Genomic DNA, 23104 nt, shown 5'->3' on the forward strand with positions numbered 1-23104 from the left:
TAAATCATTCTTAACTCATTCTATGAGGTCAGAATTATAATCATCACCAAATCAGACAAAGGTATTACAATAAAATAAAACCTACAGACTAATATGTCTCACGAACATAGATGCAGAATTTCTCTATTTTAGCAAATTGAATAATAGACCAAGTGGGGTTTATTCCTAGAATGCAGAGCTAGTATAACATTACAAAGTTAATCAGCGTAATTCACTATATTGAAAAAGTACATGTCAATTGATGAAAAGGGGAAAAAACCAGCATCTATTCCTGATTAAAAAAAAAAAATCTTAGCAAACTAGAAATAGAGGAAGGGAACTTTCTCAAGCTGGTAAAGGGCATCTGCAAAAATCCTACAGCTAGCATTATACATATTGTGAAAGGCTAAGTCATGTTATCTCTGAGATCAAGAAGACGACAGGGATATCTACTTTGACCACAACTATTCAACTTCGTACTTGGAGGTTCTAGCCTATGCAGTCAGGCAATAAAAATAAATTAAAGGCATTCAGATTGAAAAGAAAGCAGTAAAACTTTTAATTTGTAAAGACATGATCATCTACATAGAAAAACTGAAGGAATCTACACAACTAGTAGACTAGTAAATGAGTTTAGCAAGTCACAGGTTATGAGGTCAATATACAGAAATCAGTTGTATTTCTGTATAGTAGCAATGAACAGTCCAAAATTGAAATTTAAAAATACCTTGTATTCAAGAGTGTTAGGTGTAATTGGGAAAAAAGAATGGAAAAAAAGAAAAAGAAAAAAACTAGCATTTAGAATAGCATCAAAAAATATGAAATGCTAAAAATACCATTTAGAATAGCATTAAAAACATGAAATAGGGATAAATCTGACAAAGGAAGTGAAAGAGTTGTACATTGAAATCTGCAAGATACTGCTAAGAGAAATTGACCCAAATAAGCGGGAGATACATGTTGTTCATGGGTTGGAAAACTCAATATTGTTAAAATGTCACTTCTCTCCAGATGTATCTAGAGATTCTGTGCAATTCCAGCAGGATTTTTAAATCAAAGAGTTTGTTCTAAAATTTGAATGGAAGTGCAAAAGACCTGGAGTAATCAAAATAACTAATTAAAACAAAGATGGAGGGCTCACACTGTCTGATTTCTAGACTTAAAAAGCTACGATTGTTAAAATGGTGTGGTGTCAGTGCAAAGATAGACAGATATATTAATGGAACAGATTGGAGTGCAGAAATAGACCTATACATGTGTGGAACATTGATTTTTGACAAAGGCATAAATGCAGTTGTGCAGAAAGAAGGTAGTTGTTTCAAAAATTGGTGCTGAAACTATTTAGTAGGCAGAAAGATAGGACTCAGACCTCATACCATATTTAAAAATTAACTCAAAATGGATCACATAGCCAAATGTAAGACCTAAAATTATAAAGTTGCCAGAAGAAAATCTTTGTGACCTTGGGTTAGGCAAATAATTTTTGGATGTTATGCAAAAAGCACAATTCATTTAAAAAAAAAAAATAAATGGAATTCATAAAAATTAAAACCTGCTCTTCAGAAGACACCGTTAGAAGAATGAAAAAGACAAACCGCAAACTGGAAGAAAGTCTGCAAAGCATATATCTGATAAAAGACTGCATCTAGAATATATAAAGAATTCTCAGAATTTAACAGTAAGAAACAATCCATTTAAGAGTGGGCAAGATATTCGTATATGCATTTCACCAAAGGAGATAGGCAGATGTCAAATAAGCCCTTGAAAAGATGTTAATCATTAGGAAATTGTGTAGTAAAACCATAAGGAGATTCCACTACACAGCTATTAGAGTGGCTAAAATGGAAATTATTAACTATACCAAATGTTGGCAAGGATACAGAGCAGCTGGAACTGCTTGTGGGAATATAAGATGGTATGACTACTTTAGAAAATAGTTTGGCAGGTTTTTTGTTTTTTGTTTTTTGTTTTTTTTGAGACAAAGTCTCACTCTGTTGCCCAGGCTGGAGTGCAGTGGCGCAGTCTTGGCTCACTGCGAGCTCCACCTCCCTGGTTCACACCATTCTCCTGCGTCAGCCTCCCAAGTAGCTGGGACTACAGGTGCCCACCACCACGCCTGGCTGATTTTTTGTATTTTTTAGTAGAGATGGGGTTTCACCGTGTTAGCCAGGATGGTGTCGATCTCCTGACCTTTTGATCTGCCCGCCTCGGCCTCCCAAAGTGCTGGGATTACAGGCGTGAGACACCACGCCTGGCCTAGTTTGGCAGCTTTTTAAACCAAACTCGAACCAACCATATGATTTAGCCATTTAAGTATTTACCCAAGAGAACAAGAAATATATGTTCATGAAAAGACTTTTGCCTAAATGTTCATAGTGGCCTTATTTGTAAATAGCCCAGATGTGTGGATAAACCAACTGTAGTACATCCATGTAACAGAGTACTACTCAGCAATAAAAAAAAAAAAAAAAACTATTGCTGTACACAACAACATGGATGAATCTCAAAGTGATTATGTTGAGCAAAAGAAGCCAGACTATAAAGAGCACATAGTACATGATTCTATTTGCACAAAACTCTAGAAAACAAAACTAATCCATAATTACAGAAAGCAGATCAGTGGTTGCTTTAGCTTTGATAAAGATGTGTAGGGGAAGGGTTGCGTGGTAGAGGGAGGGAACCACAAAGGGGCATAAAGCTTTTGGTGGTTACGGCTGTGTTCACTATTTTGATGGTTTCATGGGTGTGTGTGTATATATATATATGTGTGTGTGTTCCATTAGGTACTTTAAATATGTGGAGTTCATTGTATGTCATTTATAACTCAGTAGTGAATAAAAAAAGACTGTTCATGTACCAACTGGGGCAGATGTGGCTTAGAAACCATAAAGCACCCAGAAAGGCCATTGGAAGGCTAGATTGCAGTACTTGAAATACACTATTGAAATTCAGTGATTATCTTCTACTCTGTGTGGGCAAGTCCACACTTGAGGATGTAGAGAAACTGCAGTGTGCTGAGAGAGGAGTGACCAGGCTGACATAGAAATTCAAAACTCTACTGTGAGGAACAGTTGAATGACCTGAAGATGTGAGGTACAGCCTAGTAGGGCGGAGTGGCTCTTAGTAAAATGTATTTGGGAGACCATATAATGTAACAAAAGGATTCAAACTGATCGTGGCAGGAGGTAGAATTCAGACCCATGAGTGGAAATAAAACAAGAAGTCCAATTTTGTCTTGATATTAGGAAAAACAGTAAGCGGAAGCTGACTTTTTCAGAAGACAGCAAGTTTTCTGTTTCTGGAGAGGTATTAGCATGGACTAGGTGACCACTTATTTAAGTGTTCTAGAAGGAATTCAAGCTTTGCACTGTTGACATATCCTTACATCGATATACCACCATACTTTGCAAGGTGCTTTTGTATAGAGTCCCCCATCTTATTTTGAGATAGAATTGATTCTGGTTTCCCGTGATCCAGATGAAGAAAGCTGTTGTTTACTAAGCTCATTACTTTGACTCATTATATTAGAGTCAGAGACAGAATTCACACCTAGCTCTGCCAAACCCATGGTAAAATTATGCTTTTTTCCACTTTATTCATTATGTCCTTGGGCTTTTTCCATCCATTTCTTGTGATCTCACAGACAAAATGATAAATATAACATTAGAGTGTTTATTCCTTTATTTGTTATATGTTGGTATTTGTATTTGTTTTATATGGTACATAGTTACCACATTAAGAATTGTGTATGATACAAATAGATTAGTCTCCTAGGAGACTAATTCTTTTAAAAGAATTCATACAAAACTAATTTTCTTACATTTTAAAAAAGCGGTTAATGTTACTATCCTTATTTTTAGGTAACTGGGGGCAGGGGTGGGGTGGGACTTAGTCTTTCACTGCCAACAGCCAAACAGATGTGGTGTGTGTGATGACTGTTTACATACTCTTCGCCCACCACATGCTGTGTAAGGGAGGTATGGCTGCCTTGCTCAGCTTATAGGTGGTTCCCTTCCTCACGATGAATGCTTGTGTTCACAGGGTTGAATAGCTATATTCACTCATTTCATGAGAGGAGTAAGTTTGCTGACATATTTTAAGAGGGGGGAAAGGGAGTAGCCTCTTCATAGCATGGCCATTTAACAGTGACTCATGGTTACTAAACTTGTTTACAGTAATCTTGGACACCAGAAGGTTATTAATAGACTTTCCTTAGTCCATGATCATTCAGCTTAGACTACGCAGACATTTTCTTTAGTAAAGAGGTGGGGGTGGGGGGGAGGTAGAAAGCATTTATCACTGGAATTAATGTGATAATAGAATTGTTCTTATTATCAAATACTTGGCACCAACAGTATCTGTCAGTTCACTTTTAGATTCCATTTCACATCTTGGTCTTCATTTACTTTGATATAGAACTTTCTTTTTTCAACAAGGTCATTTAATCTCTTCTTTTAGAATGAATTGATATTTCAGGCAGTAAATATAAATGGGTAGATACTTAGAGGACTCTTGTTTAAAATGATTCTTTTGCTAAAGATTGGGTTTCAAGAAACTCAAAAAAAATAATAATAATAATTTAAGCCTCATCATTCCCCCCAAATCTGAGCTCTTTAAGGCATTTCTTTTTTTCTTTCTTCTTTTTTTTTTTTTTTTTTTTTTTTTTGAGACAGACTCTAGCTCTGTTGCGAGGCTGGAGTGTAGTGGTGTGATCTCGGCTCACCGCAACCTCTGCCTCCCGGGTTCAAGTGGTTCTCCTGCCTCAGCCTCCTAAGTTGCTGGGATTACAGGCACGCGTTGCCATGCCCAGCTAATTTTTGTGTTTTTAGTAGAGACATGGTTTCCCCATGTTGGCCAGGATGGTCTTGATCTCCTGACCTGGTGATCCTCCCACTGCGGCCTCCCAAAGTGCTGGGATTACAGGCATGAGCCACCACACCTGGCCTCTTTGAGGCATTTCTTAATAATAACTAGTTATATGTAAGTTAGAATCTATTCAGTTATGTAAACTAATGAACACAGGCATGGAAAATTTTGCTAAATAGATCCCTTCAAAATTATTTCTAAAAAGATGACTTAACAGTGGTGTTCACTGGAGTTAACGTTTTCCTCATGCATGGTTACCTTTGTTGTTGTCTGCTGTCTTTACTTGGCATTAGTATCTCTTGCAAGAGATCCCCAGTTTGATTGAATCCACAGACATTTTAGTGCCTCTCTTTGTGGGCACATAGGCATAGGAGTCAAACCTTGTCCCCATTCTTAAAAAAGTATATAATCTAGTAGAGGAAATACACATGTAAATAATGTAATATACAGGGACTTGGGGGCGCAGATAAAATTCTATGGGAACCAAGAGGATAAAGCAGTTCCTATGTCTGTCAGAGACAGATACAGAGATGACAGGTTTGAAGTGACATTTAAGCTGGTTTTTAAGGTTTTTGGCAGGCAAAGTGTGAAAGGGAACAGAATTTGAAACAACCTATGGCATGTTCAGAAAACAGTGACAAGTTCAGTTTGACTTGAAGAGGTGGAGATACAGAGGAGTGGTAGGAAGTAAAACTAGAGAAACAAGCTTTGGTAGAATGAAAAGGGCCTTCTAGACAACCTAAGGGTATACTGAGGGGGAGTGCAAGAGGTCTTACGCTATAGAAGTCTTATGTTGCCTTACTTTGTTTTGTTTATTTTGAAATTAATTAATTCACAGGAAGTTGCAGAAATGAGTACAGGAGAACCCATGTACCTTTCACCCATATCCCCAGTGGTAACCTCTCACATAACTATATACGATATCAAAACCAGAGCATGGACATTGGTATAATAATCCACAGGGCTTGTTCAGATTTCACCAGTTTTACAGTTTGTGTGGATATGCATATAGCTCTATGCAATTGCATCACACTTTTGTAGCCACCATTAACACTCATGATATAGAACTGTTTCATCACCACCTCTCTTACTACCCCTCTATAGCCAGACCCATCTCCTACCCCTTTGTAGCCAGACCCATCTCCCCTATTCCTAACCCCTGCTGGCAACCACTAATCTGTTCTCCAAGTCAATACATTTTATTACTTCAAGAATGTTAAATAAATAGAATCATATAGCGTGTAAACTTTTGAGATGGGCTTTCTTCCACTCAGCATCATTTCATGAGATCCACACAAGTGGTTGTGAGTGTCACTAGTTCATTGCTCTGGAGAAACAAGTAGGTCATGGTTCCAGGTGCTCTTTCTCACTTCATTCACTTTTTTTTTTTTTTTTTTCCCGAGACGGAGTCTCGCTTTGTCACCCAGGCTGGCATGCGGTGGCACGATCTCGGCTCACTGCAAGCTCCGCCTCCTGGGTTCATGCCATTCTACTGCCTCAGCCTCCCGAGTAGCTGGGACTACAGGCGCCTGCCACACCCGGCTAATTTTTTGTATTTTTAGTTGAGACAGGGTTTCACCATATTAGCCAGGATGGTCTCGATCTCCTGACCTCGTGATCCCCCTGCCTCGGCCTCTTAAAGTGCTGAGATTACAGGCTTGAGCCACTGCACCCGGCCTCTCATCCACTTTTTTAGTTTTACTTTATTCTAACTAGTATATTGGAATTCTACATTGGGTAGTAGGGAAGTGTGTATGAGTGTGTGCGAGAAAGATCTTTGTTTCCTTCATAGATTCTAATTTATTTCTGTGTCTATACAAAGTCATGTTCTAATGATGTATGTTCATTCCCCCAAAAAGCAGAAAATACAAGACTATAAAGAAAAAAATAAAGTTTATCCTTAATTCAGTACCACATGAAATGACTACTGTTAACTTGGTGGGGATGCTCATTCATATTCTAGCTTGTTTTCTCCCTCTCTCTGGGGCAGATAAGTAAATGAGTACGGGGTCCTGCTGCTCTGTAACCTGTTGGTTTTTTTTTTTTTTTTTAATTTTAAATTTTAATATCTTTTCATGTGCATATAGATCTCAATTTTTTTTTTTTTTTTTTTTTTTTTAAATACAGAGTCTTGCTCTGTCACCCAGGCTGGAGTGCAGTGGCATAATCTCAGCTCACTGCAACTTCTGCCTCCCAGGTTCAAGCAATTGTTGTGCCTCAGCCTCCCAAGTAGCTGGGATTACAGGTACCTGGCTGATTTTCATATTTTTAGTAGAGATGGGGTTTCACCATGTTGGCCAGGCTGGTCTTGAACTCCTGACCTCAAGTGATCGCCACCTTGACCACCTCCCAAAGTGCTGGGATTACAGGTGTGAGCCACCACCCCTGGCCCTCAATTATTTTTAAAGCCTGCCATGGTTATTCCATTTTATGGGTACATCATGATTAAACTAGTTCAGTGGGATAACTTTTACTTCTAATTCTTTGCTGTTGTAAGTAACACTGCATGTATTTACCTTTGTGTACTTGTCTGTTTCCATAGGGTAAATTCCTGAAAGTATAATTCACAGGAAGTTGCAGAAATGAGTCACAGGCCTTGCACCTTTTAAAACTCTTCAATAACATTTTGCCAAATTGCCCTCCAGTAAAGTTGTACCAATTTATTTTCCTACCAGCAGTGTATCTAAAAGCCTTTGCCTCTGATAAGAAGGAAGAATATTTTATCCTTTTAAGATTGTTTACTATTACTATGAAATAGAATCTTTTGTAAGGTTTTTAATGTCTGACTTAGCCATTTCTATACTTCAGCATGTTACTATGTTTGTCTTTAAGTGTGCTTTCTATATTGAGGTTAGAATTGCTACTAACTACTAAAAATTGGGGACAGTGAAGAGGGCAGCCCAGTCTTGTATCTCACCAAGTAAAGTCCTGTCCCTTCATCTGGAAGTAGCCTTCTTGTCACCTTGTTTCCTAACGTAAGGCCGGTTTGGATCTACTGAGTGCTTGGGTCCAGAGGAGGAGTGTTGGTAAGGGCTGTGAGTACTTCAAGGACGTGGCATAGAAGGACTAATGGGTATGTGAGCTGTCTTCTCGAGTCTTCTGAAATTGTACTTTTGTATCACTACTTTTTATCAGCAATTGCCTCTAGTGACAGTAAAATAGTGCACTGATAGGTACCATGGGAATATTGGATTTAAGTCAAGAGAGTTAATACGAAACCTCCTGAGGTTTTGGTGATCTCTAAAAAGGCCATTTGTACTAATGTTTAGCTTACTAATTGCTTATTTTCCCACCCTGTTTTGTTTTTTAATGGGAAAGCAGGCAGTGAAAAATCTCATAGCCTTAGTGCTACTTGAAGAGGTTATTAGGGACTCTATCCTTAAAAATTTGAAGTCCTGTTACACGTTACATAACAACAGGGATACATTCCGAAAAATGCATCATTAAGCGATTTCTTCCAGCGTGTTGCTCCTAGGCTACAAATCTGTGTAGCATGTTACTATAGTGAATACTGTAGGCAGTTGGAACACAATGGCAAGTATTTGTTTATCTAAACATAGAAAAGGTACAGCAAAAATATGGTATTATATCTATGGGACCACAGTTGTCTCTGTGGTCTGCTGTTGACCAAGACGTTATGTGATGCGTGACTATAGTTACCTATGTCCTCACCCTGGGAGGGAAAGGAGTTTAGCTTCTGATACTGTTACTAGTGAGGTGAGCATTAGGTGTGAACTTTGGGATATTGGTTACTACTTAAGTTGATCCTAACACTTAAATATTTTAATTTTAAAAAATTATTAAATGTAATTAAAGATGAAGTTGTTATCATTTGATCATATGTGGAAGTCAGGCTCCATAGTTTAGAATTAATATGCCTGGCCCCATGGGACATAGGGACTTCACCTCTCAACTCAGAGCCTTGATCTGAGAAGCTCTGCCGAGCCCCAGACCCTTTCCTCTGTGCTGTGCTCTTTTGGAGCCTCTACACTCCCACCACATACGGCTGCTCTGTACAGCCACACAGGATGAAGCACTTCTCAGAAGCCATAAGGAAACAGCTAAGAACTGAAACAAAACTCTGTACCTCCCTCCCAGACGAGTCAGCAGTAAGGGATGATCCGCATCTCTTTCTAGGCAAGTGAGTGGGCTTGTTGTAAAGGGGGGCTGTTTTCTCATGCGTTTCTTTTTGACCATGATCTATAAAACAGTTGGCTACTTTTAATAAAGCAGTCTGCCCATGAAAAGTAATATGAGGCTACCTCGTACATAGAAATGTAGCATCTGTGTCTTGGAACACCATGTTCAACTGAGGAAACTTCCCAGACAATTCAGTCAGTTAACAAAATCATCAAGTCATTCCATGTGTAAATTGCCATCATAAGCGCTTTCCAAAGCCCTTGAATGTGTTAGGGAGATGAGAGGTACGTGTGAAAGGTTATAACACTTACAAGGTCAGCAACTGAAATAAGGTCACAGCTGCTGTAGGCATCAGAGGAGGAGAGAGTCATGGGAGGGAGGGAGTCTTCTTGGATGCAGGAGCTCTTAAGAGTGGAAAGAAGGAGTGTGAGCATTCAGGCTTTTATGTTAGCTTGAGTAGAGACAGAGATGTCCAGGGTGAGAGAAGGAATGTAGATGACAGGGCAAAAGAGAATTGAAGACCTTTATTTGGAATTTGAGATCTTAAAGAAATGGAATGAGTCTCAGGGGTCATCTGGTCCAGTTCACTTAATTATCGGATGGTCCAGTAAGACCCAACAGGTTTCCATGAGGCCATGCAACTGGTACAATTGCACAGGGGGTACTTGAGTCAAAGCTAACCTCCTTTTTGTTTAGGAGCCCTTTCTCCAGTGCACAGAGAGAGCCATCAGCTTTGGGACTAAGTAGGATGCCTCTTACCTGTGAAGAAAAGGCAAAAAGATTATTGATGAACTTATCAGACTTACAAAATGGTTTAGAAGAGTGCCTTTCACCCAGCCTCCCTAAATGTTAACGTCTTTTATAACCACAGGGCAATGATCAAAATCCAAAAAATAACATTGGTATAATACTGTTAACTAATGCACAGGCCTTTTTCAAGTTTCATCAGTTGTCCTACTAAATGTCCTTTTTCTGAACCAAAATCTAATTCAGGATCACACATTACATTTAAGGAGTCGTAACACCTCCCTAGGTCTCCTTTAATCTGAAACAGTTCCTCAGTCGTTCTTACGACTTTTATGACCTTGGTACTTCTGAGAAATACTAGTCAGCTATTTTATAGAGTGTCCCTTGATTTAGGTTTGCCTGATGTTTCTTCATGATTCAATGTTGATTATGCATTTGCAAGAATACCACAGAAGTGAAGTACCCTTTTCATTGCATCAGTTCAGGAGGCAGTGATGTCAATAGTCTCATTACTGATGATGGTCAGTAACATCTGGTTAAGGTGGTGTCTACTGGAAAATTACTATTTTTCCTTTTGTCATTAATAAGTATCTTGGAGCCAGGCTCAGTGGCTCATGCCTGTAATCCCAACACTTTGAGAGGCTGAGGTGGGCTGATAACTCGAGCTCAGGAGTTTGAGACCAGCCTGACCAACATAATGAGACCCCATTGCTACAGAAAATTTAAAACTTGGCCAGACATGGTGGCCTCCCAGCTACTCGGGAGGCTGAGGTGGGAGGATCACTTGAGCCTGGGAGGTCAAGGCTGCAGTGAGACATAATTGCACCACTGCATTCCACCTGGGTGACAGAGCTGGACCCGATCTCAAAAAAAAAAAAATTATCTCGGGGGAACTGAGCATCTCTTCTAAAAGTTTCTCAAGTGAGTCTGAGTGTGTTGACAAGTTTGAGATAGGATGCAGAAATACATCAAGATGTAGTGAAGAAGTTGAGAATGTTTTAATTAGAAAGTCTTATGTTAATATAGGAGGAGTGAAGCTAGATGTTCAGATAAAGGAGTAAAGAGAGACTAATGGCTCTTGAGGAAAGTGGAGCCGTCTTGAAATATGTGCTGCTGGGAGTTACTGGTTGGAAATCAGCCCGGTTTAAAGGACTATTTCTGAGCTGCTTTGAAGTCGAATGGCATGGTGTATTGGTGAACCGAATGTGCACAAGTTCCGTCACTTTTTCTACAGTGCTCAGAAATTTGGGAGCTCAAGTAGAGAAAGATTTGAATAAAGCACATTTAAGATTGTGTAGGGGAGCCAAGAGACATTGAGCTGCTCGCTTGAGTGGCACTGAAATGTGCAGGCTTGGCAGGACCTGGAATGTGGTCATTAAGGGGTCAGTGGATTAGGTGACATGATGATTCAGCAGCTTGAAAAGGATACAGTGTTTGGAGGAGCTGTAAGTGTGAATACCTTACTCAGTAGGTGTGAGGGGACTGACGGGGTGGTGGGAGATGAGAAGGATGTGGTTAGAAGGGCAGAGAACATATTGATACAATGCCTGCAGGTCAGAGGTGGCGCCCTAGGCATAGTCCCTAATGCAAGCTGCTATGAAGGGAACCAAGTCAAAACTAAACAAGAACAACCAAAGTTTTGTGTTTTGTTTTGTTTTTTTCCTTCTTGAAACACAGTCTTGCTCTGTCACCCAGGCTGGAGTGCAGTGGCTCAATCTCGGCTCACTGCAACCTCTGCCTCCGAGGTTCAAGATAGTCTCGTGACTCAGCGTCCCAAGTAGCCAGGGCTATAGGCTCATGCCACTGCACCCAGCTAATTTTTGCATTTTTTAGTAGAGACGGGGTTTCGCCAAGTTGGCCAGGTTGGTCTCGAACTCCTGACCTCAGGTGATCCGCCCGGCTCGGCCTCTCAAAGTGCTGGGATTACAGGCATGAGCCACCACTCTCGGCCACAACCAGGTTTATTTGTTGTGTGTATGGCATCTTCAGTTAGTAAATACTTGCTGAATTGCCTTCTCTTGTGAAATACTTATTAAAATTTTCTGATCATCTTTTGGTAATATTTGGATAAATTTTTCAAGCTTTTTGTTTAATCAGCTTATAATTGTCCATGGTTATTTGGTTATTTGTTAGAAATCTTTAAAATGTGGGAGAGGGGATGTCTCGCGGGGAGGGCTGAAAAAGGAGAAATGGAAGAAGAAATCAATGAGTACCAACATAATGATCATTTTGATCTATATAATTTACCTCATCTTTTTTTTCTTTTTTAAATAAAAGTAGAATGTGAATTGTGAGAAAAAATATTCAAGCAAGTCTGAAATGGAGCAAATACTCTTCTTACTCCACCCCGCAGGTAGATGACCATACTGAGTTTGATGTGTATTCTCCCAGAGTATTTTCTCTGTGAGACCATAGGGAATTACGTTGTAAATTGAGCACAAGGCAAATCACAACCAAACTTACCTTTGAAAACCCCTTAATTGTCCATACAGAGCAGTAAACAGCGTGGCCATACTGTGACTCAAGATTTCCAACACCGCAAGTATTTCCTCCAACATTGAAACAGACTGCTGTTTCTTTCTCTTTTTTTTTTTTTTTGAGACGGAGGGAGTCTCCCTCTGTCGCCCAGGCTGGAGTGCAGTGGCGGCTCACTGCAAGCTCCGCCTCCCGGGTTCACGCCATTCTCCTGCCTCAGCCTCCTAAGTAGCTGGGACTACAGGCACTGTCCACCACGCCCGGCTAATTTTTTGTATTTTTTTTTTTTTTAGTAGAGACGGGGTTTCACCGTGTTAGCCAGGATGGTCTCGATCTCCTGACCTCGTGATTCGCCCGCCTCAGCCTCTAAGGTGTTGGGATTACAGGCGTGAGCCACTGCGCCCGGCCCAGACTGCTCTTTCTTTAGTGGAGCACCAGATGCAGTAGTTGGCTTTCATTGGGTTCAGCTTGGGGACATGTCCACACTATGAGCTGTGCGTGCACACTGAGACCCAAGCTCTGGACATATGCTTATTAAGTGAAATGGCCAGCACTGAATCACTCAGCCAGTCTATTTCCTTGCTCACTGCTGTAACTCTTTGTTAGGAAGACATCTGCTTGTAATTCTTTAGCTGGCTCCCTTCCTTTGAACTGCAGTTATTTTTTCACATCTGAGGTGATTTATTTCTTTGCCTGTTCTTAGAGGGAAGTCTGTTCTTGTCCAGTTTTTGTTTGGTTTGGTTTGGTTTGGTTTGGTTTGAGACAGGATCTTGCTCTTGCTCTGCCATCCAGGTAGTGGATGAAGTGCAGTGGCACCATCTCGGCTCAGTTCAACCTCTGCACCACTCCCCACCCCCACCCCCCAGGCTCAAGCGATCCTCCCACCTCAGCCTCCCAAGTAGCTGGGACCATAGGCATGCACCACCATGCCCAGCTAATTTTTTGTATTTTTAGTAGAGATAGGGTCTCTCACCATGTTTTCCAGGCTGGTCTCGAACTCCTGAGCTCAAGCCATCCATCCGCCTTGGCCTCCCAAAGTGCTGGGATTACAGGCATGAGCCACTGTGGCCTGCCTCAATTCAACACTTTTAAGGAATCCCTTGACTTCATGGTATGATAACATCACATTTCTCTACATCCATTTGTAATCTGGATTTTAAACCCTGTGATCAGGAATGCTGATTTTCAGCCATTCATCAATAATGTATGAAGCATTTTAAGCAACGGCAATGTCTTAATCATATTTATGTTATGAAAAGATAATTCTAGGTGTGATGTGGAGAATGCATCCCCATTAGGCCCCCTGCAATCCAAAGAAACCAGTCAGTACACGATGTATTAATCTAGGCAAGAGTTAAGGGAACTTTGATTTGGGTGGTGATGGTAGACAGGGGGATAAATGGATGGATTTGGGAGTCAGTGATGAGTTAGATATTGGGGCGAGGTGAAGAGGGGAGAGTTGAAGATGACTCCTAAGTTTCTGAAGTGTAATAACATCATCAGTGGTATAGTTACATGAAACGGAACAAGGCGGGATATCAGGCACTAGGGCGAGATCTTGAGTTCTATTTTAGATGTATTCGATTTGAGGTACCTTGAGACATTAAAGTGGAGACGTTTTGAGAAAGCTGCCCAGTGGTACTGGTAAGGCCTGAGAGAAAAGAACTGGATTAGAGATAGGAAATCTATGAGGCATCTGCATTTAACTGTTAATTAAAGCAGTGGGTGTGGATGAGATCACTTAAGAGTCTAGAGAATAAGAAGAGGAAGCCCTAGTACCCTGCCTTGAGGGATTCCCAGTGTTTAAATGGCCTAGCCAAGGTGAATGAGGCAAAAAGGAGACAGAGAAGGAGCAACCAGAGAGTTAGGAGGGAAAATAAGGATGGTGGTGAGTCACAGAGGACCAGAAGAATGGTTTTCAGAGGCGGATGTAATCAGCAATTCCGAATCCTGTGGAAAGTTCAGGTGTGATTGTTGGGAATGAAGTTTTTGGTGTCGCAAAAAAAAAAAAAAAAAAAAAAAGAATTAATGTGGGAAGAAATGATCTCTCAGCAAAGAGAGCTTTACTTTCTGCAGAAAGGGTGCTACTCAATAGTTGTCTGGCCACGAGAGCACACCGAACAAAGGAGACAGAGTTATTTATAACCTGACGTGTTTACCCTACTGCTGTGTCCAGTTTCCATTGGCTGGGATAGGACCTCACATTTTACACTTTATCCTATTGGCTATTAGTTTAAAACTTTCTTAATTAGGTAAGGGGAACAGAACAAAGAAAAGGAAGTTGTCCAGGGCTAGTTAAGGAAGCATCTCCAAATAAGGAATGGCATGCACTGTGGGCTCCGGTGTGCCTAGTTCTGTCCAGGCATGCTGGAGCAAGCTAGGAGAGCTGATTTGGAATACATACATATACACACTAATAGTGCACAGCGATCTTATAGTAAGAAATTGTGACTTTTCATAATCTTTGAAAAAGAACTTTCCCATTTCTCACAGTAATAAAGACACAAAATTGTATTTAATGACATGCAGGTCAGTGACTAGCCAAAAGGATTGGGCTGAAGAGTGAGTGAGGAAAAAGACTTGGACTATGGTAAATACAGGCAAATGTTTTGAGAGGTTTAATTATGAGGTGTGGGTAGTAGCTAGGCAGGGGCGCGGGGGCAGGAGGGCAGGGGGCGGTTGTGGAATCTAAGGAGGGCCTATTCGATTTTGTCAAGTGGAGTCTTAATCAGGTTTAAAACCGATAGGAAGAAATTAGGTGAGGGGAGATTGACTCTGTGAGGAGGAGATGAGGTAACAGGCAGGGTGAGTTCCTAAGAAGGCATGGGGGTGGGGAGATCCAAAAGCAGGTGAGGATTAATGTAGGCGGCGGGTGCAGTATCAGCTGGTGAGGGAATTCCTTCTGAAAGAGAAGGGGGCTTTATACAGAGTCCACAATGCCATTCAATTCAGAAGTACAACAAATAGCTTTCTCTCTCTCTCTTTTTTTTGAGACAGGGTCTCGCTCTGTCACCCAGGCTGGAGTGCAGTGGTATGATCATAGCTCACTGCAGCCTCAACCTCCTGACCTCAGCCTCAGCCTCCTGAGTAGCTGAGACTATAGGTGCATGCCACCACACTCAGCTAACTTTTGTTTTTTTTTTAAGAGATGGAGTCTCGGCCGGGCTCGGTGGCTAACACCTGTAATCTCAGCACTTTGGGAGGCCGAGGCGGGCAGATCACAAGGTCAGGAGATCGACACCATCCTGGCTAACATGGTGAAACCCCATCTCTACTAAAAGTACAAAAAATTAGCCGGGTGTGGTGGCGGGCGCCTGTAGTCCCAGCTACTTGGGAGGCTGAGGCAGGAGAATGGCATGAACCTGGGAGGCGGAACTTGCAGTGAGCCGAGATTGCGCCACTGTACTCCAGCCTGGGTGACAGAGCAAGACTCTGTCTCAAAAAAAAAAAAAAGAGATGGAGTCTCACCGTGTTGCCCAGGCCGGTCTCAAACTCCTGGGCTCAAGTGATCCACCTGCTGCAGCCTCCCAGAGTGGTAGGATCACAGGCGTGAGCCACCGCACCCAGCCATAAATAGCTTTCTAATTATGTTCCTGCCTCTCTCTTTCCTTCCTTTTTTTGGGGGAGGGGGTGGGGATGGGGGGAACAGCTTTATTGAGATATAATTTACATGTTGTATAGTTCACCCATTTGAAGGGTACAATTCAGTGGTTTTTAGTTTATTCACAAATATGTGTAACCATAACCACAGTCAATTTTAGGACATTTTGTCACCTCACAAACCTGTACCCTTTAGTAATTGACCTCCCTTCTTTCTTATTCATCTTTTACTGTCAGAATGGAATATGGTCTGAATTCAAATTTAAAAATCATTTAATGATTTCAAAGAAAAGTATAAACTGAGGTACATGAAGAATCGTTAAGAGCTTTAAAACTTTGATCTAACCAGAGAAGCAAAGGAGGCTGAGGCCTCCTACTTAGGGTCACTGGCATAGAATCAATAGATAATGCATTCACAAAACCTATTAGGTATCAGATTCTTCCTGTCAAAGAGAATTATCTGAAGAATAGATAGTAAAATGGAGTGGAAAACCCAAGACATGCAGATAGATTGTAAGAGAACACTTACTATTGCTAAATGATTTTCTCTTGGCCCAGAAAAATTACATTCTGGGTTACTGAATTTGCATATGGGATGATGAACTACCATCAGAGATCTCCAAGGCATTACCGATAATAAAGTAGTAACAGCAGGCTGGAAAAGGTAGACTCGGCTTAGCATTGATACTGAGTATGGTTTCATAATGGGATTATTAGGAGGATGACTTACAAGCATTTAGAAAAGAATGTCGTAGTCAGTAGATATTAGTGTAGGTATAGTAGAAAGGTCAGACCAAATAACTTCATTTTCTCATGGTCAGGAAATAGGGAAGAAATAGTATAATTTAATTTTATCAAGGTATTTGACAAAAAAAAAAACCTTTTGAATATAACTTGGAAATAGTTGCATATATACATGACTGAGCAGCCCTGCTCCAAGATTTGTAGTAGATCATTACTGAAAGGAGCATGATGATTCAAAGACATGATGGGCTCTATTCGTGCGTCATTCCTTTCCAGCATTTTAGTCAATGATTGAGACAGGTCATGGGAGACATACATATGAGATTTTCATATGTATGTGAGAGCGTTTAGCTAATACATTGGATGTCCATCAGAATCCAGAGTTACTGCCATAATCTTGAATGATGGGCTGATGAGATTAAATTAAATAGAAAAATTAAAGTCTTCATTGCAGTGTCATTCGCCCCAGTTTAAGAATAACATTTGGAAAGACCTGTCTTTACCAAGCAGTACCTGTGAAAGCCAAAGACGTTTTGTTCACTGTAAGCTCTCTCTGACTCAATTATACAATATAATTGCAAAAATTCTTAGAAGGTAGCCTTGGGCTGCACTAACATTTGTAAGGGAGGAGTGGTGGTCTGGTGTCTTCTGCATTGTACCATTCTGGATAGGGCTGAATGTTAGCTCTGCCTTTCTTAGGAGGTTAATCAAAGAACCTGAGGGGAGGTTTTCTGGAGAAGATGACAATTTAGGGAAGATAGGCAGGCTGCCCTCAAGAGATTTATGTGGAAGAGAAGTTAAAATATTGCCTGATCTGCAGTACAAACCCAGGGCCAGTAGACAGTGTAATGAGGCAATGTTTGTCTCGTAAATTTGTCTAACAGCTATCTGATTCTGAATTCAGCTAATCCTGCATTACTGGACACTGGAAATATTTAAGGTAAAGTCATGTGATTTGGTAGGAAGGTTAAAAGGTTACATAACTGAATACCATGAGACTATATGATCCTCTAAGTACTGCTAAACGCTGAGGTTTTGTGAATCTGCAAAGTAATCTGCTTGAAGTATATTTCTGATCATAAATGCTTCACTTTATATACGTTTTTATAGCCTTCATGTTATGTCTCTTTAATACTCTACTTGGGTCTCCTTTGTTTGTTTATTAGCTATAAATCTTTGATTTTGTTTTTGGGTTGTTTTTTTTTTTTAAAGTGGTTGCTTTAGGGCTTATAGTATACACCTTTAACTTACTATAGTCTATCTTCAGGAAATATACTACTTCAGTTATTATAAGGACCTGACAACATTATACCTATATACCTCCATTACACCTCTTTGAGCTATTGTTGCCGTATTTTTTGTTCTACATATGTTATAACCCCAGAATACATTGTTATTTTTGCTTTAAAGAGCCAATTCTCTTTTAAATAAAAGGGAAAATTTTGTTTAATACTATCTTCATTGCTTTTCATTCCTTTGTGAAGAATCATTTTTCTTCAGCCAGTAGGACTTCCTTAAATATTTCACGAAGTACAAGTCTTCTGGTGATGAAATATTTCTACTTTTCTGTGTCTCAAAAACTCTATTCTGCCTTTGTTTTTGAAAGGTATTTTTGCTGTGATATAAAATTTTAGAATGACAATTTGGTTGTGTTTTCCAGTATTTTAACAATGTTCCTCCACTATCTTTTGACTTGCATCATTCTGTCCAGAAGTCTGTTGTCATTCTTTGATTCTTTGTCCATAATATTTTTTCCCTCTGGCTACTTTTAAGATTCTTCATCACTGAATTTAAGCAATTTGATTATTCTATGCCTTGATATTGTCTTCTTGTTTCTCATGCTTGGGATTTTTCAATGTTTTGGCTCTATGGAATTACAGTTTTTATTAAATTTGGAAAACATTCATCCATTATGTCTTCAAATATTTTGTCTGCCCTTCCACCTCCTTTGGGGACTGCAGTTACACATCTGTGAGGTTGCTTAAAGTTATCCCCTAGCTCACTAATGAGATGTCCCTTTTTTCCCCCTAAGTTTCATTTTAGATAGTTTTTAGGCTCTCTCTTTGTGTTTACTAACCTATTCTTATCTACTGTCTAATCTGCTCTTAATCCCATCTGGTATAATTTTTATCTTAGACCTTGTAGTTTTATTTCTAAGTGTTTCATTCAGGTGTTTTTTATGCCTTTCATTCCTCTACTTAACATGGTACATGTTAGTGATAGATAACTATTTGTAGTTGTAGTAACTATTTTAATGACCTTATTGAGTAACTCTTTTAATGTCCTTGTTGAGTAATTCTGCCATCTATGCCATTTCCACAGCTGTTTCTGTTGATTAGTTCTTATTATTATTAGTCGTGTTTTCCGGTTTTGGTCCTTTCCAGGATTGCTGTTAAGCTTTGTTGGGCAGGACCAGATCAGACTTTGGCCTAGGATTAATTTTGTATGCCTGCTGAGGCAAAACCCCCTGAGTACTTTGCTTGATGACTAGTGAATATGAGGTTTTCCATTAGACTGGTAGGAAACAGGAGCTATTTCCAGCCCCATGTGAGCTCCAAGGTTCTGGTTCCTAGCCTTGACTACTTTCCTTACCCACGTGTGGTTATCAGTACTCAGTTGAAGACGTGAGTGGGCTCTGCAGGTCTCTGCCATGCTCTTTCTGGGCAGCTCTTTCCTCTCTGCCACTCTGCGCTGTTGTAAACTCTAGTCTTCTTGGCCTCCCTGGGTTACTAGGTCTGCCTCTTCAACTAATGGAGAACACCTCTTCTGGCTGGCTCCCCCCTCCTTGTGCTGTGGCCTAGCAAGAAGATAGGGTAATTATGAAGTTTCCCTCATTTGTTTCCTTCTCTCAGGGATCACTGTGCTGTACTGCCTGAAGTCCACTTTTTAAAAGTCATTGTTTTGGCCAGGCACGGTGGCTCGCATCTGTAATCCCAGCACAAGTTGGGCAGATCGCTTGAGCCCAGGAGTTTGAGACCAGCCTGAGCAAGATGGCAAAACCCCATCTCTACTAAAAATACAAAAATCGGCCTGGCATGGTGGCACACACCTGTGGGAAACCCAGCTACCCAGGAGGCTAAGGCAAGAGGATCTCTTAAATCCAGGAAGTTGAGTCTGCAGTGAGCTGTGATCCCACCACTGCACTCTAGGCCTGGGCGACAGCACGAGACCCCGTCTCAAAACAAAAAGTCGTTTTATGTATCTTATCCTACTCATTAGTCTTTTTCATGGGGAAAGGTAAATCTGGCCCTTCTCTGTCTTGAGCAGAAGTAGAAGCTCTTTAGTGACTTTATATCTATCACTAACACCTTAGCTTTGCACTCACCCATTTTCTGCTCTCTCCCTTATTTCCTCCACACCTTTTCTGTGACAGGACTTGTGCTTTCCCTTCTCCCTCATCCCTAGCTCATGCCATTCCTTATCCTCCATACTTGCTTGTCAGAATCTCTTCATTCTTGGGGATCAGCCCAGTTGCCTCTTTGGTGATGTTTCCCTCCCACTTGAGGAAGTGAACCTTTCTCCCTGTTTTGTTTCTGCCATACATAAACATGGTTTTCAGTGTTTGGGTGTCTGTGTTGTGCATATGCTGGCCTTCCTGTGGTGTATGCATGTTGGTCCCCATGCGCACGCATACATAGCGCCCAGCTCCTGAGGGCAAGGATGGAGCTTGCCCACTTTGCTTCTTGTTCATAGGTCCATGGGTCTGTAATATAGAGAGGTGATTTGACAAATTTTGACGTGTTACATGTTTGTTCAAATGAATTGTTTTTTCTCCTCTTCCCAACTCCTCTCTCTAAAATTAGGCTACAGAAGAAGTTTCCAAAAATCTGGTTGCCATGAAAGAAATTCTGTATGGCACAAATGAAAAAGAGCCTCAGACAGAAGCAGTAGCTCAGCTTGCTCAAGAACTCTATAATAGTGGGCTCCTTAGCACCCTGGTAGCTGATTTACAGCTCATTGACTTTGAGGTAAGAAATCAGTTTCTTATTTTTAAAAAACAGTACCCTGTGCATAATTCTTTTCCATATGTTCTCTCTTTTGGAACATCGTAAGATTCCTATTGGGTTCTTGGCTCAGGGTTACTGACCTCTGTCAGCATGTCTGGGCTGCCTGCCTGATTAGCAGAGCAAAGGCAGGAACCCAGGGGTGTTTCAGGCTTGGGACAGGGTTCTTCCCTGTTTCATCACATTGGACATGGAGTTTCTTAGATATTCATTATGCCCTTTCATTTAGGTTGTTTTAAAAAACAACTGCTCATTAGAGCACTCTAGTGCTCTAATAATTCACTGACCCTTGACTTTCAAGGAATAAACAATCTAAAGACGGCTATACAATGTTAGAATTTCAGAGGAAGATACAATCTTAAGAGAACATCCAGTTATGCCTTCATTACCTGTTAATTCATTACAACCAGAGACCATATGTGTTTTGTTTGCTTAGCACTGCTTTTAAATTTTAAATTAGTATAACATTTGAGTGACAGGACATTGATACACGATCTGAATTTCTGGCTTCTCTTGAAAAACTTGATTCTAGCAATATTGGGTATATAGTCCTACTTGTCCCTTCAGCTAGAGCAGAGTAGCATCACAGGGTGTCTACACCTGGGTTTGCTGTAGATGGCACAGCTTACTCCTCCTGTCTCAGGGCCCATTTGCATCTCCTGCCCAGCCCTGGTAGACATTTGACATTGTTGCCCAAGTTAATACAGTTGGATCATGCTATGTTAAATATTTAGTGGATTTAACAGTGAGAATAATGATCCTGGATACCATCTGAATATTTGCGATGCATATATGGTAATGAAGCTAATGAAGCACTGTGGCATGGCCATGCCTCTTTAACTCTTTGTCATCAGTGTGCTTTGTTTTAAGCCCCAGTGTTTGTCAGCCTGAGTGAGTGGATGTCTGTACAGGTGCTTGAAAGACAGGTACATGTTCCAGAGGAGAAAATGACAGACGTATAGCCAGATTAAATTTTGGAAAAGGATGAGAGGGTATGGTTCATAAGTTGAGTATAATACTGACAATAAAATAAAGAAAATTTTATTTCTGTCCTACTGTAGAGCAGATAGAACTGCAATGTTTCCATTTTATAGCTGATTTCATGTATTTTTAATAATGTATCAAATTCCAACAGCAACAATTTTTATTTCCTCTGCAAAGTTGGGGATGTAGTGGAACATCTAGGTTCCTTCTCCTTTGTCTGCCTCCACCCGACCTGGACACTGAATTTAATATCTATGTGGAACTTTAAAGACATCACCTTAAAAGTGTGCCCTAAAGGCTGGTTCTTAGAGATTGCCATTACTGCTCCTGAGCTAGTGTGGGGCCCAGGATGATCTCTTTGTCTGTGGTTTAGGTATACCCTGGAAAGCTAGCATTTCACTCACTCTCCTATGGGCTTGTTAGCCTTGTAGCAAGTGGCTGTTCAGAAATGCCACTTGGAGTCCAGTTCTCCATTTGTTGATTTCTTGTGCAGCTTTCTGATTGTAAGATTCACTGGAAAGATCCGTCTGTTTTGTACAGTAGTGTAATGAAGTTCTGATCTCTGAACTACTGTATCATGTGATACTCAGTACCTTCATTATTAATCTATATAAAGTCTTCCCTAAACAGGCCTAGTTTAATTGGAAGATAGGTCTACTTTCCATTAAAGCCCAGCTTCATACAGAATTATTCCATTTTTAGTATAGCAGCAGAGTATATTTTCCTCTCCTTCCATCACTATGAAAGGAAAGCACATATAGTGTTCCCAATGTAAGCATCTTATTTGAAGCTGCTTGTTCCATTTGGGTGGAATTCAGATCCCTTAGATTGTTAACATATTGCAGGGTTTTGTTTCTCATACCAGAGTCAGCGTGATCCTGAGACTTAGAAATGGTGGAAATTATATGTGGAATATAGTCAACCCATTGTTGTTTTTGTCAACACATTGTTCATGTTAAAAATAGTACACTAGTAAACTTACAATTTGGAATTACAAATGAGATAATTTAATGTCTACGAATGTGTTAAAGTCAGATTTCAGTCATAACAATAAGTACAATGGCCTTATTCGAGTTCATTTGGGAGGGTGAATGGGCATTTTGATGTTTAGTCAGGAAAATATGTTAATGATTGTATTCCTAATAGGGCAAAAAAGACGTGGCTCAAATTTTCAACAATATTCTCAGAAGACAAATTGGTACGAGAACTCCTACTGTTGAATACATCTGCACCCAACAGAATATTTTGTTCATGTTATTGAAAGGGTATGTACAATGTAATAAAATTTGTATTCTCAGTTGAACATAAAGGAAAGGTTGCCTTGGGAAAAAAAACAGGATGCTGAATGTGGGAAGCATTTTCTCTGTAGTTAGATAGTTTTTCCATAGATTTTGAACACATTTCCCTCCTTGAAATTCAACCTGTGAGCTAAATTGAATTTGAAAATGCCCTACAGGTGGGAATTTAAAATTAGGTGAATTCTGAGCTTTTAAATTCATAAATCCAGCATGACTGAAGGAAAAAATAATAATTCTCTGTGGTCTTATTTCTGTTCTCTAGGATTT

At 40.3% G+C, this 23104-nt stretch overlaps 1 protein-coding gene across 2 annotated transcripts in view; it reads left to right on the forward strand.

Annotated features, from left to right (window-relative positions):
- The window catches only part of CAB39 (calcium binding protein 39), a 107039-nt gene that overhangs the window by 56473 nt on the left and 27462 nt on the right, over positions 1-23104 (forward strand). For both annotated transcript variants that reach the window (XM_054477590.1, XM_054477592.1), the window contains exons 3-4: positions 20355-20519; positions 22686-22804. In XM_054477590.1, coding sequence (XP_054333565.1) covers positions 20355-20519; positions 22686-22804 — 284 coding nt within the window. The remainder of the gene's footprint in view (positions 1-20354; positions 20520-22685; positions 22805-23104) is intronic.

Source organism: Pongo pygmaeus, chromosome 11 (genome assembly GCF_028885625.2).
Source record: "Pongo pygmaeus isolate AG05252 chromosome 11, NHGRI_mPonPyg2-v2.0_pri, whole genome shotgun sequence".
NCBI classification, from domain to species: domain Eukaryota; kingdom Metazoa; phylum Chordata; class Mammalia; order Primates; family Hominidae; genus Pongo; species Pongo pygmaeus.